The sequence below is a fragment of the Epinephelus lanceolatus genome, chromosome 17 (genome assembly GCF_041903045.1).
Source record: "Epinephelus lanceolatus isolate andai-2023 chromosome 17, ASM4190304v1, whole genome shotgun sequence".
Taxonomy (NCBI): domain Eukaryota; kingdom Metazoa; phylum Chordata; class Actinopteri; order Perciformes; family Serranidae; genus Epinephelus; species Epinephelus lanceolatus.
The window spans coordinates 18125672-18142298 of record NC_135750.1 but is presented as its reverse complement, the minus strand read 5'-3'; the positions used below and the strand labels follow the sequence as shown (position 1 = coordinate 18142298).

The window sequence follows — 16627 nt, the reverse complement described above, 5'->3', positions numbered from 1 at the left end:
AAATCATGGATAACAGCTTAACATGATCAAAGATTGTGATTTTCTTAACTCGTCTAACTTCTCTAGTCAATAGGCTCACTGCAAACTAACAAATCTATGTGGTAACTGTCATCAAAAAATATTTTAGTTAATTTAACTCTTTAAATGTTACAAACTGACGTAGATTAGCTTTAACGTTAGTGGAGAAGAAAGGGCTCATTGAGTGTCTAGTGGACGCTGGTTGAAACTGAACAGTTCCAGACAGTTATAACCAATTATAAATACATCTACTCCCTGTGCAAATATGTCAATACCTTTACTCAATTCAAAGGCAGCAGCACTCTGTAAAAAAAAACAACGGTGGTGATATTGCACAAAGATGGCTCTCCATGCTTTGTACTACTCCAATGCTCATTTGATTGCTAACTGCAAAACTTTACCTCAGTGTGTTCGCGATTTGTCGCAAGTCTGTTTGCCCTAGAACGGTCAAAGTTCTTTGCAATGGCAACATAACACATAAAAATGACTATCCTGCTTTGGCGATTTGGATGGGAATATTATTAAAAAAATCGCGAACCTTGCCTGTATTTGACAATGTATTTTTTCTGTCTAATGCACCTATTGCAGTACCTTTTCTTTTGACTTCTGTGACATTTACACTTTTATCTAGACCTTAAATACTCAGAGATCCAGCAGACTAAGGGAAGATAATTAAGATGTTCAACAGTTTTTAAGTGCCTTGTGAAGGCCGTCTTACTGTCCGATGATTTTAGGGAAAGTTTCTGTACTATTTGTTTGTGGTCTGCCCCTTCTCCCTCAGGGCCACATACTGATTCAATGACATGAGTACATCTGTACTACATTGAACAGCAGTCCTGTGTCCTTTTCTAATCCAACTGCACATCTGCTGCTGATGAGCCAAACAAAGGCATTGCACTTTGCCAAATTGTGCTCCTCTCAACCCAGATCTGCACTCATAAAGTTACCCCAGGGTTCAAAATATGGCAATAAGACATCAGGCTCATGCCAACTATGCTATCAACCAAACTGCTTGATCCTGAAAAATCTCTCACTGAGAGAAATTCCTTGGTATAAATGGGTAGACTAGATTCCCTGGTTTCCTCCTCCTGGTGATGAATTATTGCAAAGTTCCCTACTGTCATCATCGTTGGATGGAGCTGATGATGGGTGAGTGGGGGTGGGGGGGGGGGTTGGATGGAGTTAGGTCGTCTGGGAGTGCAAGGGTGGGAGCAGGAAGCACATGTATAAATCTGAGTGAGGAGAGATATAAACACAGAGAGTGGCTAATAGGGCGATCTGGTGGAAGCCAAGAGGAAAATACTTTTCTTTTCAAAGCTCATAAATACTTAATATCTATGTTGTGCATACACATACTAGATTATACACATATAAACACGCACACGCAAGCTCACTCACATACACATCCACACTTTGTCATTGTTCCCAAACTTTTGGTCAAATGTAACCTCACAGTACTATCAGATGAACTCAAGCATCCCTTCATCAACAGCATTTATCATGTTCCAGATGTGTTTTATGGATATAATAAACTCAATATTATTCAATATAAAAATGAATGCTTTACAGTATTTGTATTATACAGTTAAATTGTCCGTATAGAAGTGGGTTTGGCTAAGTTTGTACTTGTACACTTGAGACACTGGATTTTTTTACCCAATTATCTATTGCTTTAGCTAACTGTTTCAATGTATGTGCTCATATGCTAATAGTTTGCATTCATTTTTTTGCTGACTGTGTATGTGGGTATATGCTGTATTTATCTTTATGGAAATCTTAATCACTGTTTTTCCAGATTATTCAGCACAATCCTTCCACATAACCTCTGGCAACTGTGAAAGTACTCTTAGGGCCTGTTTATATGGTTCCGTATATTTCTGAAAGCGGGTATTTATCTTTGTGTTTGCATTTATCATTTACACGTAACCAGCATTTTTCTCGACGAAAATGGAGCTTTTCAAAAATGTCTTCCGAAGTGAAAGTTTTTAAAAATATTCCTTTCTATGGAGACGTGTAAACAGGATAGACTGAGATTTTGGAAAACGATGACGTTTCCCAGTCCGCACATGCCCATTACGCGCCCAGTAACCACAACAACAATGGTGGACATATGCCGGGTTGTTTACGTTGTGTTAGCACTTTTGGGACTACTTACAAGCTTACAAATGAACTTAGCACTGCTGCATCAACATCACCGCTACATCAGCGGTGCCAGATATTAGTAAGTGCATAGCAGCTAACTATGCTACACAAGATTAAAATGTAGTTTATCATTGTTTTTATCACTAGCGCCAAGAGGAAAACAAAACACTGTGCATGTGCAGAACCTTCTTCTATGGTGTTTGACATATGGCGTATCGCCACCTACTGGCCTGGCATGATAATTGCAGCAAAAAGCTGCCGTTTTTGTGTTTTCGCGTAAACAGGGATATCGTTTTCACAACTGATCGTGTAAACCCGGAATTTTTTTTTTTATACGGGATAAATAAAAATCCGTTTTTATTTGTATTGGTATTCATGTAAACAAGGCCTTAGTCGGAAATCACCGCTCTATAGAAAGGCGAAGTCCATCCCCTTCAGATGAACCACAGTGGGACCTTGTTGCGTAAAACATATTTACAGCAGTCAGCGGCAAGAGACTAATAATTTTTTTATCCTGTCTAAATTGTGCCATGAAATACACGTTGGTCAGTTCAATATAATTTTGCAAGTCAAGAAAGTTGCAGTTTCCCAGTAGCTCAGTAGGTAGAGTGGAGGCAGTGTCCTTGCCTCAGTGGGGGTGGGTTTGATTCCAGCCTGTGTCCTTTTGCTGTATGTCGTCCCCCTTTTAGGTTTCAAAACTGTTCAGTCATTAAAGGCAAAAGAGTCCAAAAATATTTAAAAAACAACAACAAAGTTGTAGTTCCTTGACTACACATGCAAGACTTGCATAATTGATGTCATACCTTTCTCTCTTGCTGAGACTATGATGCCCGTGTGAGGTTCTTAGGATGTATAAATCCAGGTTGTTGGCTACCTCAAATGTCCATTCCTAGATTACCCTATAAGTTCCTCCTGTTCCTTTAGTCTTCAAGAACCCTCAGATCAAAAGAATTAAAAAGTAAAGATGTGTCTGTATGCTGGGTGACGTAATCCTGGAGTGCCGAAATCTCACTCTGTCTGTCAGAGCTAGATCAAATGAATGATTCATAATTAATGTGTTTTCTGAAGCCTAAGTTTTACACGAACAATTATCATACTGGTTTAAATAAACAGTCAGATTGTATTTCCAGATGTTTGCTGAGCAACAGTTTGTGTGAAAGGAATTAAAGGCCTGTCCCAAAGAATAGCCTGATTTTAGTGATTTAAGCAAAGTATTGCCTGGGCTATTAACTGAAGTTTTATTGTAGTTCACTGAGCGGGTTCACGCCAAACTAAATGGAAAAAAAACAATGATAAACTGCGTGTTTCTTGACTTGCAAAATTCTGTTTTAAATTGACAGACATCATCTGTGTAAATGATGGCACAATTTAAACGTGATCAAAAATATACTGTCTCTTGCCATTGACTACCGTACATATTTTTTTCCAAAATGAGGTCCCATGGGGGCCACTGGAAGGGTAAGGACTTGGTCTCTCTATGATACCGAACACTATGTGAAATCACTTTCTTTCAGGCAATGACTGATTTAAGTCCTGTAACTTTACAGGGCTGATGCATTTCACTGAGACCTTGATGTGTACACAGTAATTTATGTAGCTCATTTTATACTATTTGTTTTATAGCTGTCTTCACACAGTTCATTTGAAATTAGACCTATCCTGTCCAAGACTGTTTCACCTCATTTTCCTCACATATGTTCCCCTTGTTCTGGCTCTGTCTTCCTGCTGTTGCAAAACATTTCATTTCCTGAATGAGGCTGAAATATTAGCTTTTGTTTTTCAGGCCTGTTGACTTTGCTGACAAAGTCTTTACTCACCTCAGGTCTCAGATTTACGGTTCACTCACTGTGGTAGTTAATTGTGTGTTGTAGAAACCTCCATTCACATAATTTTACATAGAGTATGGTTTTATGAGATCATGACCTGCTGAGTTTTATGTCTGTCTTGAAATTATATTGTGAACGTGGCCGTTTTTTCTTTCTTTTTCTTTTCTTTTTTTGGTTAAGACGACGTCAAGGACAGCAAACATGTCTGAAATTAGGTTCCCAGCAGGTCTTTATTTTATTTCAAGGTAAGATTTAGTATGAAGAAAGCAAAGGCACAGAATAAATCCACAGGTCTGTGGTTTGAGAAAAAGGAAATTTACTGATCATGAAAAAGTAAAGAGTAGCTAATTGAAATTGGCCGCAGTAAAGACGCTTCATACTAATAAATCTGTAAATCCAGACAAGCCAAGACCAGCGGTGATGGCTGGGACCTTGATTTACACATGTTCAGATTCCCATACTGAATACAAAATGCATCATATCTGAAAAATGCATTTTAAAATGAAGTTAAGTGGGGAAAAAAATACATTAACGTATTTAATTTAAATGAAAGTGACATGAGTGACTTACAAAATGACTAAGTTCTGATAGTAGAGTTGGGTAAATTTCCGGTTTTGTCAGTCCAGTCCGGTGTATGAGCTTAAAGTAGCCTACATCAGCAACCTGTGCCGACGGCATCATGGCAGTAAATTTAACTTGTATTCCATTTGAAATCAGCAATTTGACAACGGGATAACACAATGTTTATTTATAACCAGACTACAACCTGCCACTAGTGTCTGACAGGCTGTCAAAATTTACTGCTGAGCCGAGTACTGATAACATGAGATCAAATTTCAGTCGTGGTGGGAAGAGCGACACATGTTGCAATTGTTTAATAGAAAGTATACTTGTTTTTTGGGGTGACGAGACATGGCAGACTCTCTCAAGACAACTAAGACTATCAGACACAATGGTGGACTCACAAATGCAGACTGAGACGAAATCCAAAGTTCAGTTTTTAATACAGTCTGGGTCAGTCCACAAAAGGCAGTCAGCACAGGTAACCAAATCAACAGGCAAAAACTCACTGGTCTAAATACAAAAAAGGTCAATCTCACAAGGAACACACACTAGGAAGCTCACACGAAGGACGAGACAGTCTAGCAGAGAACAAAGGGAAGACACAGACTTAAATACACTCTGACAGTGGAGATAATGACACACAGGTGAAGGCAATCAGACAATCAGGGCGGTGGGAAACTCGACAGGATATGGGGAGACAAACAAAAGACTTTCAAAATAAAACAGGAAACAGGACATCACATTCAAACCCTGTCAAAAACTACACCAACGTAGCAACATTTTGGATTTAAAGCCAACTGCAAAGATGTTCTAACTGGCCACAAGCAACACAGTGCAGCGCTTTGAGCTCAACTTTTGTCAGATTCCCTGCTTCTATTTCTTCTTGTCACCTGCTTTGAAAGCGCCACAGTGATTCGTGAAGTTGAAATGAGGAATTATCGATACGATGCCTCCTTATTTCACTGCAAAAAACAAAATGAGGTGGTAGCTGGCTGGAGTGAGATCGCCAATGAGCTGAAAGTTTTTAGTAAATGAGCACTGCAAATAAAAACCTACTTGCTGCCAGCTATATTGCATTTAATTACCAGTAAAGTCACAGTGTAAAATGTGTGTTTTCTGTGTAGAAAGAACAAATGTAGGAAGATAGCAAGTAGTCGGTAAAGATTCTCAGTCATACAGGTCATGGTAATCGCTAATCGGTAAGTGCTAATATCGTAGGCAACTGGACTTGCTTGTGTTTCTTGAAGACATTTTGCCTCTCATCCAAGAAGCTTCTTCTAAGAGCTTCTAAGAAACTAAGAGCTCACGGGACCCCTACGACTCTGCAAGGGTTCCCACCCACACAGGGTTTATAGCCTGCAACTTCGTACCAGTTATTAAGAACTGAAAAAGCTTCTTGGATAAGAGGCGAAACGTCTTCAAGAAACGCAAGCAAGTCCTGTTGCCTACAATATTAGCACTTACAAAGATAGCAAGTAGGGTACTCACCCGTCTTTTATGTGGTTCAGTCTCCAGTCCGATCTCAAGCGTACAGCTATTAGCTACGTGGTTTGTTTACATGGCATTACAGAAGTGCATCAGAGTGCTCTGATGTTACATGATGAAGCATAATAGTCGGACGCTCGCTTGCTGTTGGGACGCAGTGTCATTATGTGCCATTAGGGAGTGGCTGTTAAGAGAAGTGTGACACCTAATGGTAACATTTGGTATACTGGTCTGGAGTGGTGTTTGGCTTACTATTAACCGGTTTGAAAACTTGTACACCAGCCCAACCCTAACTGACAGTAATTTTAAGTCTTTATGTGTATGACTGTTAAATAGTCATGTAATAGCAGCAAAGCATGTCTGAGTCAGTCCTCTCATGTCCCCGTTAAACCGTCATTATTATTGATCAGCCTTAAATGACCTGTGAGTTAAAACAAACCACTCAACTGCACGTTTCCAAGAATAGCGTCAAAACAAATATCTCTGTTTGCTGTAACTAATGTAATTGCTGTCATATTACACTTTGAAGAACATGAAGACACTACCCAGAATTTAATAGTAACGTTCTTTCCAGTGTTTTTTGCACCCAGCGTTGCGGTTTGACAAAACATCTTGCACAAATAACGTGAAGCTTCATAAACCACAAGCCAACCACAGTAATTCAGTGTCAGACTCGTTGGCAGTTTTAGCATTTGAGATGTTAATGGTGCTGAGTTCATCTTCATAAGTTATGAGCTCCTTGACATTTAAATTTGGTTCCCGAATTGACTGCAAAATATTATCCCAAGACAAAAATGTTAATCTTTAGTCTGAAGGACTGTCGCCAGGTCAGCTCTTTGGAGAAATGACAGCCTAATCCATGTTGTCTCAATCATGCCTTATCTAAGCCCCAAACCTTCCATCTATTGGACTGAATTGTTCCTATTTTCCATCCTCAGGATAAAACAGTGGCCCTCTTTCCAGAAATAACTGCAAGTGTGGCTTTTCCCTGTCTACTTGTGACAATATTTTGCTGGAAATATTTGTTGATTATGTGAGTCCAGAGCCCACAGATTTAATTTTACACTACATTTACTGACGACAGTTAGTAAAAGCACCAAGCGACCGTAAAAAACAGATTGTGATCTCTACTGTGTTTGTAGAGCCTTTACTGTTATTCAAACACACCATAAAAAGTACACTGTGTATCTGCTGTAGCAGCCTTATTAGTGTAAACACATATAAATCAAAGTGTGCAGACAGAAGCGCTCATCTGTCTGGAGCTTCGAACACAGTGGTCAGCTGAAGCTCTTGTTAAAGTGTGAAGTGAATGTCAGCTGTGGTTGTGTCTGGATTCCAGCTGACGCTTGTTAGATCTGCTTAAGTTCATTCAGTTATGCTTGTTTTAAGAATTCCTCATGATTAAGGCTTCAGCCGGGCTCAGTCGATGCAGCCTTACTCATGTGGGGGGGGGGATGCTGTAGTTGTTTGCAATATATCTGGGAATGTATGCTTTCTATACATGTTTACAAATGAAATCTGATTTTTCTGTGAATTCCTGTGGTAAGTTAGAGTGACCAAACTCTGGTTAAGTAGTGGATGGTAACCAAGTTATGAAAACAGGCACAAACTGAGAAAAAAACTAAGTCACTGCTGGTGTTTACATGGTTAACTCAGTGAAGTACAGAAAGGAAGATTTCCATTGGCTGGGCTGCACGCTGTAGTCAGAGCTCTAGTGTTTCATGGAGACAGAGGGCCATCCCTCTGAGCACAGCTCCAGCCCCTTCATCTGGTTCTATTTAAGGCCTCGAGTGCCGACTCTTATGATTGGCGTACACAACCCCCCTACTCTTCCTCCAGCTCCAGCCCCAAACTGAGGAGAAGGAGGCTTTTTAGCAGATGGTTTATTTTCCAAGGGAAACCATTTCTTTCTCCCACTCTACTGTCCTGTCCTCAGCTGGCTTTAGCTCACTTTTCTATCACTGTTGCAGCTCCTTCTGCTCTCTCGCTGCTCTTGCTCTTTCCACTGTGTTAATGTGCCTACCTGCATCTGCTGACCCAGTTCCAGCTTTGTCGGACAATCAAGATGAGGCCCCTTCAGTAACACAGAATGGATTTTCTGCACTTGACTGCTTGATCCTACACTTTTTAGGGGGATATTGTTTTCCTAGGCTTTCAGCATCTCCATTGCCCTTGTTGTTGGGCTGGAGGGGGATGCAGCTCTATGGCTAGACTCTCAGGAAGATGCACTGAGCCCTGTGAATATTGTGATTGGCTGAGCTCTACAGACAAAGTGGCCTATGGCACAACGAGTGCCCAGCAGTCGTTCTCGTGGACCTATGGCTGGCAGCTGGCTGACAGCATGTTTTTTCCCATCAACCCCAGGTGTGGATGCTTCGGATCCCATGCTCCTGGAACAGTATGTGGTGGTGGCCAATTACGAGAAACAAGAGCCTGCAGAAATCGGCCTTCAAGCGGGCGAGGTGGTCGACGTCATTGAGAAGAGCGAGAGTGGTGAGTAGTCAAAATGCAAACACAACAAAGACGTGTTGAGCAGGAAAGGAACATGCATGCTGTGTGTATTTGAGAAACAAAGTCTTTAATGGTTCAGTTAAACATGCAGCACTTTTCCCTGACTCAACCCCTTTCACCTCCTTTGTCCAGAGCTAGCTGTTACTTAGCCCCATCTGGAGGCTCACTTTGGCCTGCAGTCAGCCCTGTTTTTTCCCACTGTTGGTTTAGGCCGGGGGCCAGAATGTTGCCTCTAGCAAGAGGAATGTCTTCCAGACTCGTATTAATTATTCCACCTCACTTAAATGGAAAGCCAGCAAGACATGCCGGATTTACAAATGCCAGCTGCGGAGAGTCCTTAGTCAGCTGTTTAACCTCTGGAAATAGCTCGCAAACAGGGCCAAGATCATGTTTTAGGATATATGTGACTCAGTTTGACAGCATTTAATGTTTAATGAGTCAGTAGCATGCTGATGTAAAGCACAAATTTGTGATATTCTTGGAATATGCTGTAATGCCTCCAGGAACTTGCATCGATTATTTTTTTTTTTTTCAGCAAATGCACATGAATAAACTTTGAAAACTGGTGAGATGGTTTTGTAGACTTTATGACAAAAGGACACCAGAAAAACTACTGTTGTTACATGTCATTTGCGAATATTACAATAAGGCTACCTGCCCAAATCACTTTTATGTTGAAGGGAATTTGCCATATGAAGCACAAGAGTGACTAGACCCAGTAACAGGGTCTGACGTTGGGCTTAAATGGTGTGCTGAGACAGTAAAACAGTAATGGGACTCATGTGTTCCTCAGTGGGAGGATGGGGACGGAGGAAACAGTGACCAGGAAGGCAATTGGACTTGGGTTTCACGATGGGTGTGAGTGAAACGCCATGCCACACTGGCCTCTAGGAAGAGGGTCTGCGGAGTAGGACCGCTTTGAAGTGTCACGTGTCCTGCCTTCGGGGTTCATGTATTTGTTTTCACTCCCTGCTCCAGTAGGATTTCAACCCAATGGGGAGCCACAGGGAGGCGGATATTCCAACACCTTGAAGTCCTTTTATCGGGAGGCCTTATATGAGAGCTTTCCTCCATGAATTTGAACTGCACAGTCCTTTGCTTTTAAGTAGAGGCCCCCTTTACTTTTGTATTTCAGCTGACCACTGCGCAAAGTTATACTGGTTGATGTGTGTGTTGATGATCCATGCAGAATGTGAAACTCATGCACTTCAGTGGTCTCATTGCAGATTTATGATTTCCAGGCTTCCAGGTGTTATTACCGTAGCTTAGTTTCCATGTTATTATTGCTTTGTTTCATCTTCGTCTCCTCTGTGGAGGCTATATTTTGTTACCGCTCGTGCTTCGGCTCATTCATTCATCTCTGGTTTGGATTTGTCATGAGTTTCTAGAAAGCAAAACAGCAGACTCCGGGCTCCTTAAAACACATCCTAAAGCTCTTTGACAGTTTTATTACACACGGACGGACACTTTCACAGAGATCTGAAGTGAATACACCCCCCCACATCTTGCTATAGAGATTGTTTCCAGCAGCACAGCTAGAATTTAACTAAAATCTCAACACCTCCTGCAATAGAGGCCGTCTAAATCTGCTCTATTTGGCTGAGTGACATCACTCCATATCCATTTGCCAGTACTAACAAGACCAGGTGCGTGCTAAGAAGATTTCAGAGCTCATTTGATTTACCATCCATTACCTTGCAGGATAAGTACAAAACCCCTAAATGGTTTCTGACAGATTGATCTGTGTATTACACAGCTAAGTAGTGAATATGCTGCGTTCGAGGCACTAAAAGGTGTCTGTTACATTTGTAATGATAAAAGGGTTGTATAGATTTTTATTAAGTCTCCAGCTATAGTCACATATTTTCCTTTAAAGCACATTCAAACCAGCATGGGTTCCCCCTGTAGAGTCTTTGGATGCAGTGAGTGGAAAATATCTGCATGCTGTCATATTGCCTTCTAATTTAGTATCAGCATTGTGTGTCTGGCGGGTTTTGTATGAGATTTTTTCTTACACAAAGGTGTAAGAGTACGAGAGTGTGACGTGACAAATCTACAGTGAAAATGGAAAACTACAGCGCTGTTATTTTTGCCGTTCACCCCAATCCTTCAGCAGAAGTCCCGCTGTTAAAGCTACTGTACCATAGACTTTGGCTGTGACGGCTGCCCAGCGCAGTTATCGACTTTTCCTTACCTTGGATTAGATAATGTATGCCTTTGACAGGGCAGTGAATCTAGGTCAGACCTATAAGAGGGCTCAGCTTTCTCCACTTTTCCAGCCTGCTGTCCCGAGCCAAGGCAATATTTTCCATTGCAGTGGCTTGACGATACAGTTTGTGTCTTGGCACGTGTTTCAGTTGGTACAGTATTTTGTATTGATTTCTGTCAGGGGTTTGAAGTAGGTGCAGTATGCTGTGAATCAACAGGGTAGACCAATCACAGCTTGATGTCCTGTTACAGCATTCAGCTTTTGGGAATAAAACCATAAGAGTAAATGCATGCCTTAATCTACAGGAGCAAAATGTTACAGAAGTTACAATTCAGTATTGTCAAAAGCTAAACTTTGTTTTATAATAATCAATTCCGTCCTCAGTCCCTCTGCTGCTATTTTATTTGTCTCTTTTATGAGAGTTTGCCAGGGGGAGATGCTGGCTCAGGAGGAGAGAGTAGTGCAGGGAGAAACTCAGGGAGAAAATGGAAAAAGCCATTTCCTGCCAAAGTTAGTGGTTCAGAGAGGTTGGTTCATTATAATGGCTTAATGGATCCTCCAGGATGCCTCCTCAGTTTACACTATATTGGAGAGATGTTAACCAAAGCTAAGCTAGCAGCCTTGTTGGTCAGTTCGGATGCTCTGTATCCAGTGGTTTAAACTTTGCCCTTTAATAGAGCAGCATGTCGGAAAGGAACAAAATAATTTGCAGTCACTCCTGGAAATATTGTGCTTATTGCAGCTAGTTTGCCTACACCTCAAGGGCAGCGTTAGGCACGTTGTGCCCAGTTCTGTGTAGAAAATCTCTCTCTGTGGACCAGTGAGGGTTTAACTTGTCTCCAGTCCAAGTCTACATCAGCCTCTATGAATTACAATCTGCCAAATGAACTCCAGGAATGCCTGTCTGTTTTGGAGAGGCTAGCTCACATCCGTCAGTCCCTCCAGCTCCCCCAAGACCCCCTGGCACCACCCATATACAGTGTGTATTGTATCCACCCTTACTTAAGCAGGGTGGAGTGAGGGAAATTTCAGGAAGACCCTGAAGGGCCACAGTGATGTTATCTGTACCAAATTGCCTCTTTTTGTCCTCATGAACACTAATGATTTTAAGTTTGACAAATCGAGCCGTAGAGAAGCTGGAAGGTAACAGCGGTATCCTGCAGGTGATGTTCAACCGCCTGGCTCAAAGCCCAAAGAGACTGCTGGAGTCAAATCCTGGCAGATTAAGGAGGTCTGACCCACAGTGTGGCATGATGGATGTGCAGGATGTCTTCTTTACCTTCAAATGGAGGAAAAAAATGGACCAGTACAATAACGTCTCTGCTCTCCGTCTTCAGGCTGGAAGCAAGATGATCTAAGGGCTCAGCTCAGCAGGAGCTCAGTCTTCAGAGAGGGCAAATCCTTTTTGAGATCACTCCAAAAGCACAGACTTACTGTTACTCTCTAAAGGATTATTCCTGTAAAAATTTAAAGTTATCTATTAAATTATACAAGGCAGTATTTGTGTCATGGAAAAGAGTCCTGTTCCAGATAACTACCAGAGTTTAGTGAATCTGTTTTTTGCACCATCAGATTATTTTAGTTCTTTTAATTGTTTTAAGATATGCTAACATCTAGCTTCAAGTACTGCTGTGTCTGAGTCATAGACTGTACACAAATCATTGACGTAGCCACCATGATGTCACCCATTGGTTTGTGGATTCCAGTTTCGGACAAGCCTTCAGGAACAGCGCCTGGCTTTAAAGCCCATTTTACATAGTGGCCAAAAGTGGAATTACAATGTTTGGGTCTGTCACTTGATGTCACGGGGAAAAAACCTTTCCTTATGGACTCACATTTTGAATGAGATGTCTGTAAATCCATTTGGTTCGTTAACATCGCTTAAGTCTTTAAGAGCTGCACAGTCAAATAATTTTATCCCCATTCAAGTTAGCAGAGGGCTAAACTGAAAGCTATCCGCCTGACTGTCTTCAGTCACTAGTGCACTTTTATGATGTGAAAGATTCAGGTAATTTCATACAGCACAAAAGAGGGGCGCAAAAGTTGGGCTTCTTTTTGTCACAAAACTGCTTGCCTGATGAAGGTCTAGTTACCAAAATGTTGCTGCATTGAAATAATTATCTTTGTAAGTCGGACAGTGTGCGGGTGTTTTTCTACAAGTAATTTCAGACAGCGGAAATTGAGCTTGTTTGGCTTCATGTGCCACTGAGCAGTTTTCATAGATATGAACAGAGCATTGCCTCCAACGCTCTATCCAGTTCTCTTTATACATCCACTGGTTTGAAGCCTAGAATTTGGCATTTTGGCCAACGCCATCTTGGATTTTTGGAGCCAGAAGTGACGAGAAGGTGGAGCTGGTGGATCTGACTGAGCCCGAGGATGCTATCAGCAGACAGCCTGTGACTCAAAGCCGCCACGCCCTTAAGTATGTGTAACTTAAAGCCTGAATAAAATTGAAATGGGTATACGTTATATAAAAATTCAGTCTATACAGTTGTCATGACAATTGATGTTAGCTACAGAGACCCAAACCAGTTTTTGTTCCAGGCTGTCAACATCTTTTTTTCTATTGTAAAGTCATGCATTTTAACATGGGGGTCTATGGGGATTGACTTGCTTCTTGAGCCAGCCTCAAGTGGTCATTCAAGGAACTGCAGTTTTTGGCACTTCTGTATTCAGCCCCAGAGGTTGCCACTTGCTCTAAGTACCCTTACAGAGATGCTAGCATGGCTGTAGACTCTTGTTTGAGCTGTCATGCATGGACAAAAACAAGCAGGGGGGACACAACCTTGGTAAATGTAAAAAACTTGAAACCTTAAGTATTTATTGTTTCACCCGAGACACGCTCCTAGGTCCTCATACTCATCCTGCACAGATTACAATGTAATAAAATGACAGGTGACTTTCCTCACCACCTAGATAATAGCACCAAAGGGTATGTTGCCGTCATGCTCAGGTGATTAATGAGACAGCTAGCATCAGCATCCCTGGCTCTTGCAAGTGTGACAGCTACATGTGTACTGGCTGTCCCGATTTTCTGTCCCTGATATGCAGGAGGATTAAGGGCAAGGTCAGCGTTGAGCCTCGAGTGCGTCTAGTGCTCAAACCCTCAGTTTGCCAGTTTGGTATGTGCAGTTTCAGCAAGAACATGTTTCCTTGTATAAAGGAGGAAAAACCCTATAATTCTTGTCAGTGAACCACCAACGACATGATACAGAAAACCTGCCAAGTGTTAAACGTCTTTTTTTAAGCCGAATTTGCAGCAGCAGATGGAAGACACATTATCCACTCATAGTAATCCCCATCTACCACATTCTTTTAGCTTACCATAGGAAGCACTAATGACCGTCTCAAGAAATTAACCTTATCCTGTATTTTTAGATATGGAAACTCAGATGGGAGGTTTGTAACTCGCTTTTCTACTTGCTTTTATTTTCTTGCATCCTGTCACGGAGGCAGAGGAGATGAAGAACAGGAGCAATAACGGCTTTTAAGAGCACAAATTTGTGGTAATAATAGTGTAGAAATCAGTCTGCGGAGCCAAAAAGGTGCCTCTGTGTCTCACTCAAAAATTGACCATTGAGTCAGACCAGCATTTTAAGGGGTGGTCTTTCAGACACTCAAGGACTGCTGTGTCTCCAAATCAGCGGAGCCCAGAGAGCACACAGGCTGGGGGCTATAGCTTAGTTGAGACCATGAGGGGATCCTTTCAGAGGCTGGGAGGGAGAGAAGGTTGTTCCTTAGGTCAATATCAGCTCTTGAAAGTCTTGCTGTGCCGTTTTCACCCTCCCCCTCCTCGTACCAGAGACACTCAGGTAATTGAAACCCAGTGTTTTATGAATACTGGAAATATGTGTATATTGGGCTGGATCCCTTCCCCCCTGTGCTTTGATACTGAATCCACTGTTAATGAATACAGAAGCTGGAAATGAATGGGGTTTTCTCCTGCTTTACTCAACAGTGGTGTCAGATATCTGCAGGACTGCTGAGCCACTGCATTCCTCATCATTTCAGGTCGTGAAAAAAAAAAAAAAAGCCTCCTCCTCTCGCTGCTGAATCTGTGGTTCTCATATTCATGCTGGATGTGTAGAAATCGTTTGTGAGTATTTCAGAGTTACTCCCAAACAAACTCTCAGCACAGTTTGAGGTCTATTTGTCTCGATGATAAATGTGCAGGGATGAGTAGGACGTTAAGGAGCATTGCAGTGTCACGCTGTGTTATGTATATCGTTCCTTAGGTGATTGATTGTGTACGTAGATTGCGGTTTTGTTTTATAGGTCAACCAGTCACCTTAGGAAAAACCCAAAATGGCATAAATCTAGTTTCTTGTTGCAGCTGAGAATCTGTTGTTGATTACAGTAAAAATGAAGCCCGGGTCTTAAAGCTGATAGAGTTTCCAGATGGCAGATACTGTATAAGAGACAAATAGAGCGCAGAAATGCTGCTCACTCTCATGATATGTCTGTCCACTGTATCTGCACTTGCAGGAGTGGAATATAAGTAAAGTGAGACTATGAGGACAGCGCAATAAAAGTCTGACTTTCTCGTTACAGTAGTATCTATCTCAGTAGCATTTTCCATCTGGCACTGTCAAAGTGCTGCAAAACGTTCAACTTACATAACCAACACTGATTTGTTATAAACAATTGGTTTTTAAAGTATGTTGCTCATAGTTAAAAGTAGTTTGACATTATTGGACATAGGCTGATACACTCTCTGTTTGAGCTTTAGATGTGAGGGTTGGTACCACTCTTACATCTGTCTGCTCAGCAGTCTGTTAACTTAGCTTAGCACAAAGACTGGAGACAGTAGGAAACAGCTAGCCTGGCTCCGTCCAGCAGTAACAAAATACACCTACCAGCGCTTCACAAATATCACAAAGATCACAAATTAACATCTAGTTAGTTTAATCTGTAGCACAACCAAAGTGTAAAAGTGACAATGTGTGTGGGACCAGCTGCCTGGCAACTATCTGAGATTCAAGGAAGTTACAAGATATATCATAGCGACTCCCTAAAAAATTGGTGTTTTATCTGGCGTGCTCCTGATGTCCTGCGTCACACAGTGTAATGTAATTGATGCACGTTCCTGTCATCTCCACTCTGTCTAGATGAGCTAATCTATGCCCTAACCCAAGGGGAGGCAACCTGCGGCTCTTTAGCCCCTCACCAAAGGCTCCACTTGGCTTTTACGAAGAAATATCTGGAAATGAATAAGAGTTATTTTTTAACATTTTCATTTTTCATCGCTGTAGGTCTGAAGTGATTCTTACATTTTCCAGTTGTAAAAATGTGTCACCTATAAACTCAAAAAAATATTTTTTTAATCAACATTCTGTCAACAAAAGCGCGCATCCTACGTCTATGACCTGGTGCCTTCTCCTAAATTTTGGTGAGCCTAAATAGGTAGGAAAACAGAAATTTAATCATGACTGGGCAGATTTCTGTACTTTCACCGTCAAGGCTGCACTGTTTAAAGCTCCAGTAGGCAACATTGTTTTGGTATAATTGAGTAAAAATTTTATAATATCCTCTAAGCATAATGTAAATCAAGTGGTCTGAGACAAACAACAGGTTTCTGCACCTCACCATGGCTCTGTGTTCAGCCTTTAAAGAATCAGTATCGTGCCGATGTGCATCACCCAATCAAAGGTCAGCTCAAACCACTGTGTTCCTATTGGCTGTTCTACTGCATATGCGCGTTCCCGTGCCGCCGGCAGAAGGGGAGAGCAAGCGGCAATGGCGAACAGTGCACCAGGTAAAATAGCTATTCCAGCATTGGCTACAACTGCCTACACGGCTAAACCCAAAGGGATGGGGAGGGCTGCTGCGCGGAGAGGGACAGCCGAGCCTCGGGGGTATATGTGCGGGG

At 41.8% G+C, this 16627-nt stretch overlaps 1 protein-coding gene across 2 annotated transcripts in view; it reads left to right on the top strand.

Annotated features, from left to right (window-relative positions):
* Positions 1-16627, top strand: part of LOC117248377 (SH3 and PX domain-containing protein 2A) — a 64191-nt gene that overhangs the window by 28648 nt on the left and 18916 nt on the right. For both annotated transcript variants that reach the window (XM_033613429.2, XM_033613428.2), the window contains one exon: positions 8400-8528. In XM_033613429.2, coding sequence (XP_033469320.2) covers positions 8400-8528 — 129 coding nt within the window. The remainder of the gene's footprint in view (positions 1-8399; positions 8529-16627) is intronic.